The sequence below is a fragment of the Ctenopharyngodon idella genome, chromosome 5, assembly GCF_019924925.1.
Source record: "Ctenopharyngodon idella isolate HZGC_01 chromosome 5, HZGC01, whole genome shotgun sequence".
Classification (NCBI taxonomy): Eukaryota; Metazoa; Chordata; class Actinopteri; order Cypriniformes; family Xenocyprididae; genus Ctenopharyngodon; species Ctenopharyngodon idella.
In genome coordinates this window covers 10,921,793-10,935,136 of record NC_067224.1, presented here as the reverse complement: position 1 = coordinate 10,935,136, position 13,344 = coordinate 10,921,793, and the positions used below count along the sequence as shown (strand labels likewise).

At 37.1% G+C, this 13,344-nt stretch overlaps 2 protein-coding genes across 3 annotated transcripts in view; one reads left to right on the top strand and one right to left on the bottom strand.

Moving 5' to 3' along the window:
* Positions 1 to 13,344, top strand: part of LOC127512647 (integrin alpha-L-like) — a 343,148-nt gene that overhangs the window by 289,196 nt on the left and 40,608 nt on the right. The gene's annotated exons all lie outside the window — the stretch shown is intronic.
* LOC127512658 (segment polarity protein dishevelled homolog DVL-2-like) overlaps positions 1 to 13,344 on the bottom strand; it is a 73,369-nt gene that overhangs the window by 38,225 nt on the left and 21,800 nt on the right. For both annotated transcript variants that reach the window (XM_051893783.1, XM_051893785.1), the window contains exons 2-3: positions 1,208 to 1,277; positions 232 to 386 (exon numbers count right to left, since the gene is read on the bottom strand). In XM_051893783.1, the coding sequence (XP_051749743.1) occupies positions 232 to 386; positions 1,208 to 1,277 (225 nt within the window). The remainder of the gene's footprint in view (positions 1 to 231; positions 387 to 1,207; positions 1,278 to 13,344) is intronic.

The following is a 13,344-nucleotide window of genomic DNA, read 5'->3' as shown; positions in this document are numbered from 1 at the left end:
TGATCGAACACTCGCTTTTTGTGATAAAAGGGGTAAAACAGTGGCCTGTAATTTTTTCTGCCCTCACTGAAATAGAAAATGTTGTGTAAAGTGAAAAAACAAACAGAAAAACATGGCCAATCAGAAATGTTACCAGCAACTTCCAGCATAAGTAATGTAGTCCTTTTTTGAGCATACATATTATTGCTTACGTATCTGAAAGGTGTTTACATGCATCTGTTTGTGCCTTACTGGAATGAAGGAGGTCTTGAGTCACCAATGCCACCTGGACGCTCTGCAGGTGGAGGGGGAAGGGGGGGTGGAGGGGGGGACGGTTCCGTTTGGACTCCTGCAACAGGAGCTGGAGGTGCTACATCTTCACCTGCAGCACCTTCTGAGGAAACCAACTAAAAAGACCAAAAATTGAAAAGCAGTTTGAGGTTAAAAAAAAAAAAAAAAAAAAGCTAAAGAAAAAGGTAAAACATGAGGAAGATTGGCATGATGGAATGAGACACAGAAGAAAGCATGAGAAAAAGAAAATTAAGAACAGAAAGATTAGACATGGGCCTCCACCCCTCAACTTATTGAAAGTACATATTATGTGTAGACCAGGGTCCAAAACTTACTTTTACCATACCACATTCATGAAACATGAGTAGATTGAGCTGTCTAAATCATTTGTAAAAAAAAAAAAAAAAAAAAAAAAAAAATTCTTATGCGAAGTAAAGGCAGGTAAATTGTGAAAATTTACTGGCCTTGAAATGTGTACTTTGTTATAGTACTAGTACTATCATGATTTTAATTATGCATCATTGTGACATTACATTCACACATTCTGACTAACATAACTTCAATTGTGCATTTACGTCATTTTGTGCCGATAGATACAAGTTGTAATATTACATGTGTGTATATATCTGATTATTCTCATATAGGATGTTTGGTTAACCTATGTGCATCAATTCACCATTTAGCTTCAGCTCATGCAGCTCAAATATTGTTGACTATGGATGGATTATCTGAAACAAACATATTCCTTTTGGATGCTTAAATGTTTTCAAAAACATTGATGATGCATTATTAATAATCTTCCATCTACTCTCTAATGGAAAAAAAATTGGGATCCTTGTGTAGAAAGTTTAAACATTTTAAGGTAATATAAGAAACTAATATAACAGTACAGTTGCAGGTTATGCTTTTAGTGAATGAGCAAAGAGCCATCTCCTACCCAAGAAACCACTCTTCCATTAAAGCAGGGAAGTTTTGCAGAGTCGTCTGATATCTCTTCCTTCACCACCCTTCCAAAACACACCACAGGGACAGAGAGACAGACAGACATACACAGAGTTAACAAACACAGTTAAGTTTCATTTATACAAACTCCAGCTCAGAGAAACACAGGCATAGACTCAGATATAAGACAGACCATGTTCAGAATGGAATAGTAATGTAATGCTTACTGAACAGTATGTACTGTATGTTGACCAATATATTTTTAAGGAAGTATGTAAAAGTAGTGTAACAAACACTTCAAAAAGTACATATCATAACATTTGTTTATTCTGTATTCATGTCAGTGTTATGAGTTTGCATTGTGTAAGAACCAATCAACCGTGTAGCAACTCGTAATGTAATAACTGCACATAATGTAAAAACTGCACATAATGTAATAAGTATTATGTTATTATTGTAATAAAATGTTCATAACGTAATAATTTTCTCAAAACGTAATAAAATCTTGTGCTCACAACGTAATAATTTTTACATTATGAGAAATATATTACATTTTAGACTCATCAAAAAGTCATATTTTCATAACTGTAATAGCTTTTAAAACATTAAAAAACATTAGTATTCCCTTGCAGTACATTCTTAAAAATCTAAATCCAATCTTAAACTACCTGCGAAATGCAACACACACACACACACACACACACACACACACACAGTGAAACTGAGGGAGTAAGGGGGAGGGGAAGGAGAGAAAGAGACAGAGTGAGATTCAGAAGATTTAACAACATTTTAAACAAAAAATTACATCTAAATTGTGACAGAAAGTAGTCTTTGATAATGTTTAAATATACATGCAAATACAGTGTGAAATAAAAAGAAACTATTGCTCTTTAAAACACTGTTTTAACAGCAAAAAAGATTTATCCAACCCTGTTTAAAAATAGGCCTTTGGTGCCATCTTTTGATTATACAATGTATTACATTTGTCATAGAGCACTAATCTGCTTATTTTTAAATTACACATAATACATTGATTGAAAAAGAAACTGAAATGTGTTTTTTTCTAATGTTAGTATTATTGTATATAGAAATAAATGGTGTATAATTCAGAGGAGAATATTGTTTAGTGTCACAAATTAATCTCAATGCAAAATTTTAAAGAAAAAAAACATATTGATCTGAAATCTAGTATATTCATATTAAATTAATTAGGCTCAATTACCAAACATAGAATCTTAATTTAATTTAAATCAAACAATGATTTTACAAGATATGAGGCCATTCCCGTTTCCCTTTTTTGTCCTTACTTTAATCCCTCACCATGGCAACACCGTTTGATATATCCTATAATCATTCGCAATTTAGCATCTTCAGTGTCTTTGTTTCATGTTTACGGTGTTTGGTGGCGATTGCATGAAGCCTCTATGAGGAGTACATAAAAACTCAGAGCTTGATTATTCAAAAAATCCACTTTCAAAGCAAAATATACCTGCAAGCAGCGATGACAGGCCCTAGCCCGGTAGCACCGCCAACCCGGTGGCTTCAGGGCAACTGTGCACAGTGGGCAATAGGCATTTAAAACGGGTAAACATAAAAGGAATATGTCAAAGTTATTTGAATACACCACATTTACTGCAGCAGCTGGTACCCCTTTAATTACAAACCACAACAGCCACATCCATGAGATCATTTAAATTTAGATTAATTACATGTCATAGAATATCATAGGTCAATGTCAAATGAGTGCAGAATACCGTCCTAATCTGCCATGTCTGTGTTTTCTCAGACAATCGCTATAAAAATTCTAGATCAAATTACATACTGTTATTTGCGCAAACTCAACAGTGTTCTGATAAATCTAATCCAGTCTTAAACCCTATTCGGTCGGGACTAGTTTTCTAAACGACGTTTGAGTTACAGTTCTTATTATTTGACGTCTGTGATTTTATGTACCGATTCGGACGGGATTAATATCTCCGTGTTTATCACAGAGGTGGGAGTGTGTGTTTTGTACACCTGGACATTGCAGAAAAACACATGCTCTGGATGCATGCATTGTGTATGGTCATATGACTGATCAATGGCAAGATGGCGGCAAAAAACAAAGGGACGCGACACTGGAGTTGGGAGGAAACTTTAGCTTTAATTTCTGTTTGGAGTGAACCTACATTTCAGTTTCAGTTTGAAAATTGCATACATAACCACAAGATTTGGGAGGCAATTTGGAAAAAGGTTTGTGAGGTTTGTCCATCCATACAAAATACCTTTGACTAGATGAAGTGCAAAGACCGCAGGATCAGACAAGAAGAGGATCAGATCCACAATGCTGCCCATTCTACGAGGAGCTGGACTCTCTTCTTGGTTAGTTGCTACTTTTATTAATTTTATATTGAATAATTGACAGTGTACAAAGTAGTTAACTCATGGCTAATAATTATGCATAAGCATTCATATGAAAATAAAAGACATAAATAAGAAAATACAGTAAACAAGCAAGTAATAGAGACAATAATCCTGTTCAAGAGTTATTAATTTAATTAATACTGTCAAAATTAAGGAGATAATTCATGTTTCATACATTAGCTTGTCGTCCTATGACTAACCCCGGGGATGGACATATGGATGTGTCAAGCTCAGATGAAAGTGAAAATACAAGTAAGTTTGTCAAGTTTTCCCTTACAAAATGTCAACATTGACATTGAAATGATATTTTGCAGCTCTCTAACGTGCAAAGTCATATATTTTATAACAGGTACCAGCCTAGAATCATCTGCAATAGCAGAGCCATCAGTAAACCAGGCACCTACAATGACAGCATCTGAAAATGACAGTGATCTTAGGTCAGAGCAGACCTCCAATCCTGGCCTAAATCCCATTATCACAAGTATGTTGTTTTAATGCTTTGTTGTTGTTTTAAAAAACAAAGCCTACAAAAAGCCTACATAAGTGGTCATGAAATCGAAAACATACCTTCTACACATCTGATCTTCTGTTACTGTCAACATTTGTCTTGTTGTCTAATGATGCAATACAATTTTGTGGTCTTTCTCATCAGGGCGTAAACACAAAGGCAAAAAAAAACTCAAATCATGAAGGCCATGGAGAGAGGGATAAACATGTTAATACAGCATGACAAAGATGCAACAGCAGCAGAGGCTGGCCAGTGTCTTGACAAGGAACACATGGCCTGGGAGAAACAGTTCCAGCAAGCCAGACTGGATCTGGAAAAAGCACGTCCTGAATTCGAGATGAAGCGTCAGGAAGCTGAAGACAGGCGTGGTCGAGATACCCAGCAATTCTTGGTTCAAATTCTGCAAGTGCTTAGACCTACAGTGCCACAATATGAACCCTCGGCTTTATTTTCACAATATCAACATCCAGCTCAGCAGTACTATCCATCTGATCCTTTTGCTTTTCCTCCTGAAGACATCTTGCAGCAAAATCCATCAACATCAAAGTTTCATGATCAATGTTTGCTGTCTGACCAAAGCAACGACCACTAGAGCTCATTAAAAGTATGTGATTTTGTTCTAAGCATTGTTTTCTTTCAAGCATTGCTGTGCAGTTGCACTTGTTTGCACAAGTTTAAAGAACACTCTTCTAGTAGCAATACTTTTGTGAAAATGTAATAGGTTACATTTTTTATACTTTCATGCCTAATGGCAAAACTTGAAGATGTTTAAGTTTAAGTAAAGAGACAAAAGTTTCATGTTATATGTTTTATTAGATCTGTAAATTGTCAGAGAAAATGTAACTATTTTCTGTGAACATTACAGATGTTCTTACAAAATAGGCATTTACAAAAGTGCTTAAGATAATACAGGAAAAAATAAAACTTTACCAAAATGTTCAGAGATGTGTGTTCAATGATGCTGCACTCAGGAACAGTCACTGGCTTTCAGAAATGTGCAATACTAATGCCTCATGGATTTGTTCAGCAGTACAACTGGCCTGGTCAAGCTGGTGGGGTGTAACAAGGGTACTATCATCATCTGTATGTTCCTGCTCTGTCTCTTCCTCCTCAGGCTGCTCTGTTGTGTTCTCGTCCTGTGGGAAATCCAGCTTCCAAGACTCACAAAAGTTGTGCAGCACAATGCAGGCTGCAACAATGAACTTAATGTTTTTAGTTTGACTGTCATTGCACTTCATTAGGCAGCGCCATCTGCCCTTTAGACAGCCAAATGCATGTTCCACATGAATCCTTACCCTGCTCAGACATGACATTACAAGAGAGGCTGTAGGCAGAGTCAGCAACAATCAACTCAGGTATGTCAACCCCTTGTATGGTCCTGGTGAGTGGTGGAAAGCAGGTGCCATTTTCCAGCTTTGCATGTAGTCTTGAGTTTTGAAAAACAAAAGAGTCATGGCACTTCCCAGGCCAGCCAATGTCAAAATCCCGAAACATGTACTGGTGGTCAACCAAGCCCTGTAAAAGCACACTGTACCACCCTTTTCTGTTGTAGTAATCAGTGTGAAAGCTGGAGGGTGCTATGATGGGAATGTGAGTTCCATCCAGGGCTCCAGCACACATGGGAAACCCTGACTTCTCTTTAAATCCTGTGATTATGGACTTGACCTCTTCTTCAGATTTTGGCATTCTAATAAACTTCCTTTTCAGTTGGCAGAGACCCTGACACACCTCCCAGAACACATCAGAGACAGTGGTCACCCCAATGCTAAAAAGACTGGCAACATCATGGAATTCAATGTTACTTGCTAACTTGTAAAGTGTCATAGCAACCCTTTTTTCCAAACACACTGTGGTCTTCATTGTTGTGGATTGCTTTTGTACGTGAGGATGAAGAATGTCACAGAGATTTAAGAAGGCCTCCTGTGGCATTCTGAAGTTCAGGTACCACTCTGTTTCCCCAAAATTCTGGAGTACATCTGTCTCCCAAAAGGTACTGGTATGCTCCTCCTTAGCACTTGGTGCAGTAGTCATGCTGTAAACTACATAAAAAGTACAATACATTGACATAACATACAAAAAATTGCCAATGAACAATTCATTTATCAAATGTGATCAAATGAATTCCTTTTAAGTACTTTTAAATTTAAAGTAAAATGTCTTAATTTTTTGATTTGGTGTCTAGTAAATATTTTATAAAAAATTAGTTATGAAAAAACACTACAATACACTACAGTTTACCATAGTAAAAACTAAAGCATACTACAGTATTTATTACAATTTATTAGTTCACTATAGTTAATACTACAGTATGCTGTAGCATTCATTAACAAAGTGTTGTAAATACTATAAAATATACAGACAGTATACTATAATTTACTATAGTATGGTTCAAAAACACTATAGTATTTACTATAAATTACTATAGCATTTTTCATGTGGAGAACAGACTTCTTATAATAAACACACTGGAATAAAGACACGATTACTTATATAATTTAAACATTATGTATGCATGCAGAAATGAAGGTAATCTTACCTGACACTGATATTACAGTGGCAGACCTGCCAACATGTACGCATTTTGCGTAGCAGGTACGCATTTTGACCTCAAAGTACGCTGGTATGATTTATCACTCTAAACTACGCAAAAACCTGGTGACTCCTCTATAGAGTACCTCAGGGATGACGTGTTTTTGTAGGCAAAACCCGGAAGCGAGTTAGCATTTTAGGACTTCCGGTTCCATCGGCCTAAAGTCTATGGGTTTTTTTAATGGGTTTTTGCTAAATCGCCTGAAATAAGGTCTGTGGTTAACAAAGCATCTAAATATTTCCACGTTTTGATCTATGACATAAAACACACCAGTTATAACCCGCTTGTGATTTTTTTAAAACTTTATTGTGTCTTAAAAATGGCGGTTGCTAACAAATTGCTAAAAGGGACTACTTCCTTTGTATTCATACACAGCGCAGATCATAATAAGCGAGCATGTTTTTAAATAAAGTTGTTTTTTTAAATAAAGTTTGAGGAAGCTTGGTGGTGGTGACGTTGATCCACGACCATGGTGTGCTGTAGTCCGTTTATAGCCTATTAGCTTTTTATATCTGACGACTTTATTTAGGCTTCAAAATGTATAAATGTTGTGTTAACTTGTAAAGATTATCTTGATAGACAAAACGTGTAAGTGTTATAACCCTTGTTAAACACAGAGCTTATTTTTTGCGATTTTCCAAACGTCTATGGGAAAAATGCAGATGCATATTTGATCGAGGGAACCCGTGCACCGCTAACTTCCGGGTTGGCCTACAAAAACAGGTCATCCCTGAGGTACTCTATGCAGGCGCAGTACTCAAATCAAGCAACAGCAAAAGAAGAGTTCGACCAATCATAGCGCTGGGTTCATTACCCAACTAGCAAGCGGGGATGATTGACAAATGTGTAAGGCCTATCATTAAAAAGAGATTGCAGATTGACAGCAACACAAAAGCCCGTTTGATCTCACTTCCACTCCGTCAGTCTGACTGAATTCTCAAGTGAGGACAATACAGTAGTCACGGTACTTCTAACTCCTTAAGGTAAACGGGTATAAAATGCTCAATTAATGCTGAATAATACATCTAAATAAAACTGAAATCGCTATGGCTTAGTGGTTATGAAGTGATTTGTGGATGACTGACAAGCGCGAGTCTGGAGAAACAGAAGTTTATTTATTCATTCTCAGTGTTGAGAAACGTAGCCTACCTACACGTGTTGCGTTATTGTTTTAATAATAACTAAAGTACCTAATTATGTTACATATTTATCTTGTATGAAACCTAGCGCGTTAGTTACTTATGGATTTAAAAGTACCGTTGTCTCAGAGCTGCGCCAGCTCTCGCGCAAGCACAAACACAGAGAGAGGGAAGATCATTGTAAAATGAAAATTGACGCGCTAGGTTTAAAAATGTATTCTTGCTTGTTTTTTTGTTTTTGTTTTTTTCTGTCAAAATGTCAGAAAGCATTTTGTATTATCCACTCCTGTTTTATAAAATTCGTTAAATGAAACCCCTTAACACTCGTTATTGCTTATACTTGATATTCTTGAATAATCGATTCGTTTTGCTCTTATTGGTCCTGTCTATTCATTGTCAACTGTTTTCTATAAATATGTTTGTATTGGCTAAAGTTTATTCAGCTAATGCTTGTCTTGTTTATAATGTGCAATGATCAAATTCAAAGACAGCACGTCACGAATACAAACCTTTTTTTTTCCCTGTGAGATTTAAGTATTTTAAATGAATCACATGTACACACAATGTTTTTACTGTTTTCTAAGGGTTTATTTTAAACCTCCAGTAGGGTAATTTTAAACCTCCGTTTAAACGACTATCAGGTTAGTCGTGAAGGGCACATCCCAAATGTTAATACTTGAAATTGCAAACTTTTTTTTTTTTTTTTTCATTTCTATCAAATAATTGAATGCGATTCACTTGTGCTTGTCAGTTTGTATAAGCACACATTATGCAATGCAATATTAATCATGAATAATAAAAAAAAAAAAATGGTTTTGAGCAGGTGTATTGAAATTTTTGGCTTTCACTGTATATAACCCAGCAGTGTAAGTCAAATTTTTGAATTGGGTCAAATTCAAAAAACTTTAACAGTCAAAAGTAGACTTATGAAGGTAAGCATGTGTTTGTGTCTTGCATTCTCAAAATTTTGAAAATATATATGACGCCCCCCACCCCCCGTGTCCCATCTCGTCACACTGGTACTCAAAAAAAATTTCTGAGGTAAGCAGGTCTGCAGTGGCCAGTCTTAACAGTTTGCAGGATCTGGCTCTTCTTGTTGATTTTATTTTTTTATTTCTTCGCCGGGTACCAAAATTATCTACATCCATAATTGGTGCTCAACAAGCAGAAAACGGACGCGTTAGCAAGAGCTTCTACAGTAGTTCACATTGTCCAAAACACACAAGGAAAGGCGTTGTGGAAACTGCTGATGTTGTATTATCCTAACACTTCTCCATGTGTTTTTGACCTCCCTGAGCTATCGTTTGCACACTAATCTTATGCACCAAAAGCATGTTTTCATTTAATTTCAATATGGGTGGTATCCGATGAAAAAATAAAATTATAAAATTAATAAATAGAGCCAAATCACAGAACCTGCAAAGACGATTTTAATATCAGTCTCAGGTAAGGTAGATTTTTCTGCTCACTTATGCAAGTTTATTTTAAACAGCCACTTCTACAAAATCATGTGAAATTTCCTTTTTTTTTTATACTTTTTTTTTTAAATTATATCAATAATTAATTAATTTAAAGACATACAGGTGCATCTCAATAAATTAGAATATCATGAAAAAGTTATTTTTTTCTGTAATTTAATTCAAAAAGTAAAACTTAAATATATTCTAGATTAGACAAAGTAAAATATTTCCAGACTTTCTTGTTTTAATTTTGATGATTACAGCTTGCTGCTCAGGGCTACAACTGTCACATTCCACATACCAAGCCACTTCTGAACCAAAGACAACGTCAGAAGCATCTTACCTGGGCTAAGGAGAAGAAGAACTGGACTGTTGCTCAGTGGTCCAAAGTCCTCTTTTCAGATGAAAGTAAATTTTGCATTTCATTTGAAAATCAAGGTCCCAGAGTCTGGAGGAAGAGTGGAGAGGCACAGAAACCATGTTGCTTGAAGTCCAGTGTGAAGTTTCCAAAGTCAGTGATGATTTGGGCTGCCATGTCATCTGCTGGTGTTGGTCCACTGTGTTTTCTGAAGTCCACAGTCAACGCAGCCATCTACCAGGAAATTTTAGAGCACTTCATGCTTCCTTCTGCTGACAAGCTTTATGGAGATGCTGATTTCATTTTCCAGCAGGATTTGGCACCTGCCCAAACTGCCAAAGGTACCAATGATTCAAAGGTTTAATGACCATGGTCTTACTGTGCTTGACTGGCCATCAAACTCACCAGACCTGAACCCCATAGAGAATCTATGGGGTATTGTCAAGAGGAGAGACACAAGACCCAACAATGCAGATGACCTGAAGGCTGCTATCAAAGCAACCTGGGCTTCCATTACACCTGAGCAGTGCCACAGGCTGATTGCCTCCATGCCACGCCGCATTGATGCAGTAATTCATGCAAAAGGAGGCCCAACCATGTATTGAGAGCATAGAAATGAACACACTTTTCAGAAGCCTGACTTTTTTTTTTATTAATCTTATAAAGTATTCTAATATTTTGAGATAGTGAATTGGTGGGTTTTTGTTAAATTTGAGCCAAAATCATCACAATTAAAAGAACCAAAGACTTAAAGTACTTCAGTCTGTGTGTATTGAATTTATTTAATACACGAGTTCCACAATTTGAGTTAAATTACTGAAATAAATGAACTTTTCCACGACATTCTAATTTATTGAGATGCACCTGTATGTGTCATATGTGATGCTCACAAACACAGCACGAACTTGTGTAACGCCCATGTCTAGAAAACACACACTCCCTTCTCTGTATAAAAACACACAGATGTTATTCCTGTTTGAATCAATACATGAAATCACAGATGTTGGGTGATAAGAATAGTAACTCAAATGTCATTTACAAAACCAAACACAAACACACCAAGCTTGTTCGAAATGCATCGGATTCTTGCAGACAAATCGGCACATGACATCAAAGCTCCGCGAGAACAATTCAAAAGCACAAGGAGTTGTATGCTTTACAAACGCTCCCACGGCACTCCGATGTCACCCGCCGATCGGTCTGCGCTGCTCCGATGCATCTCGAACAAGCCTTCCATCAACAATGGCGGACGTTTGCTACTATTGATGCTCATGGCTTTGCGAACCTACATCGGCATCCAAACACAGCTTGCCGTGAATTGTATATAGACGGAGATTACAATCGAGCTGCTATTAGCTCGATTAGCTGCTACTGCTATTTAAAAAATGGCAGTCACAGGTTTCTTGTTGGTCATGGTAACCCCGCCCCCAGCCCCTGACGCAAGCGGTTCTTACTTCTAGACCAGCAATGTTTTGGTGCTGGTGCTTTGGGTGTCGAAAGAAACTGATTTGAAACTAGGCTCTGGCTCCGAACCAGCCCTCAACAGACAGACAGACAGACAGACACACACACACAGAGAGAGAGAGAGAGAGAGAGAGAGAGAGAGAGAGAGAGAGAGAGAGAGAGAGAGAGAGAGAGAGAGAGAGAGTTCTAAACTGAAGCAGTAGCAGGTCATGATTACAATTTTTTCACCTCTGGAGTAAGGCAAACCTAACAAAACGTATATCAGACAGAAGATAAAAGCAAGAGGTATATTAAGACAAAAAAGAAAAAACTGAAACAGTACAGTCGGGAGGAAAACTGGAGGAAAATTGGACAAAACAGAAGATACTGGAATCAATTCACATCCAAATAACAGGCAAGACTGAGTCTCCATCTACACTGCATTTAAAAGACTGTTGGAAATTAGTGTGAGACAGAACTAAAGAGAAAAAAGAAAGTTATTTCTTGGTTAAAGGTGCAATATGTAAGAATTTTGCCAGTAAAATATCCAAAAACCACTAGGCCAGATTTTGTTCACTTGAGTACTTACAATATCCCAAATGTTTGCAACTATTTGTAAATCGTGAGAAAATTGCAATTTTAACCAAGGCTCCGGGACGTGTGAGGAGTCGCCTGTCAATTGCGTCATACCCGCGTTACCCTCGGTTTCCGGTTATATTTTGTAGAAACCATGGAAACACCAAAGACGCTTTAATATTTACATGTTTTAATAGGCAAAGGAACAACTGTTTTAATATATATATATATATATATATATATATATATATATATAGATCTATCTATCAGGGGTCACCAACCTTTTTGAAAGTGAGGGCAACTTCTTGGGTACCGATTAATGCGAAGGGCTACCAGTTTGATACACACTTCTGAAATAACAAATTTGCTCAATTTACCTTTAATTATATGTCATTATTAATAATTAATGATATTCATCTATGTGAAGACACTGATCATGTTAATGATTTCTCACAATAATTATCAACAATGATTTAACAAGGTAGGAAACAGATAAATATCAATATGCAACACTTTATTTCTATAAATCTCTGCAAGTATTTACATTTTCAAATGATCACTTCTACAACATTTTCACTAGCTACTAACAATTTTTAACAAATCATGCACTACGTTGCACCATGTTTGTACAGATTATCAATTATGTAACATACAAAAATCAACTTTCAGATTTTACTGAACGTATCACCAAATCTACAGCATTTTTAACAAAATTATTATAGACCTTATAGACGTTAACTCCCCTGGTAGTTGTCTTTAGGGGCAGTAGTGTCAGAAGTTCTTCTTTTGTGGTGAAATCATCAAACACCATACGGATAAAGACCATCAGCTGCGCTGTACTGCTGCTGTCCACGGACTCGTCACACTGGATGCTGAACCACCTGCACTTCGCCAGATCCCGGTCCAGCTGATCGGCCAAGTTCCCAGACATAGCCGACACTCTTCTAACCATTGTAGTTGCCCCCAGTTGAACATCGGAGAGAGTGGAAATTACATCCGTTCCATATTTCTTGTCTTTAAGCACAGTTTTTGCAATTATCATCATTGCTTCTTTGAAAACCTCCCCGTCTGAAAATGCCTTCTTTTTCTTAATCAAGAAATGTGCAGCTCTAAATGAGGCTTCGGTTGCTTTTTGGGAGTTTGTCACCGGTCTGCTGTTTGCACAAACCCGCCTTTAACTCGCGGGCTTTTTCCACTCGTAGTGCGCTGCCCGGCGGGTAGTTAGCATGGTAGTTTGCATGACACGTTCGGAAATGTCTCTCCACATTGTGTCGCTTTGCCGTCGCCACAGTCTCCCTGCAAATGAGACACACGCAGGAATCTTTCACAGTGGTAAAAAAGAACTCTTCCTCCCATTCACTGTGAAAATAATATGTTTTCTTTCTTTTCATGTCTTCGGAGGTAAATCATCTCCTCACCTTCACTGCGGCAACAGTTGCCATGGAGACCAGCTAGCTCTAATCTAATATGAAACATTTTTTAATTTTTTTTTTTTTTTTTTTAAATATTGTCATTTTCAAATTCACACCAATGCAAGTGTGATTTAAAAAAAGAATAGCAACAAAAAAAATTAGATGCCGCTCACTGGTAAGTGGCGCTATGGTGAGCTATTTTTAGAACAGGCCCGCGGGCGACCTGGTGCCCGCGGGCACCAT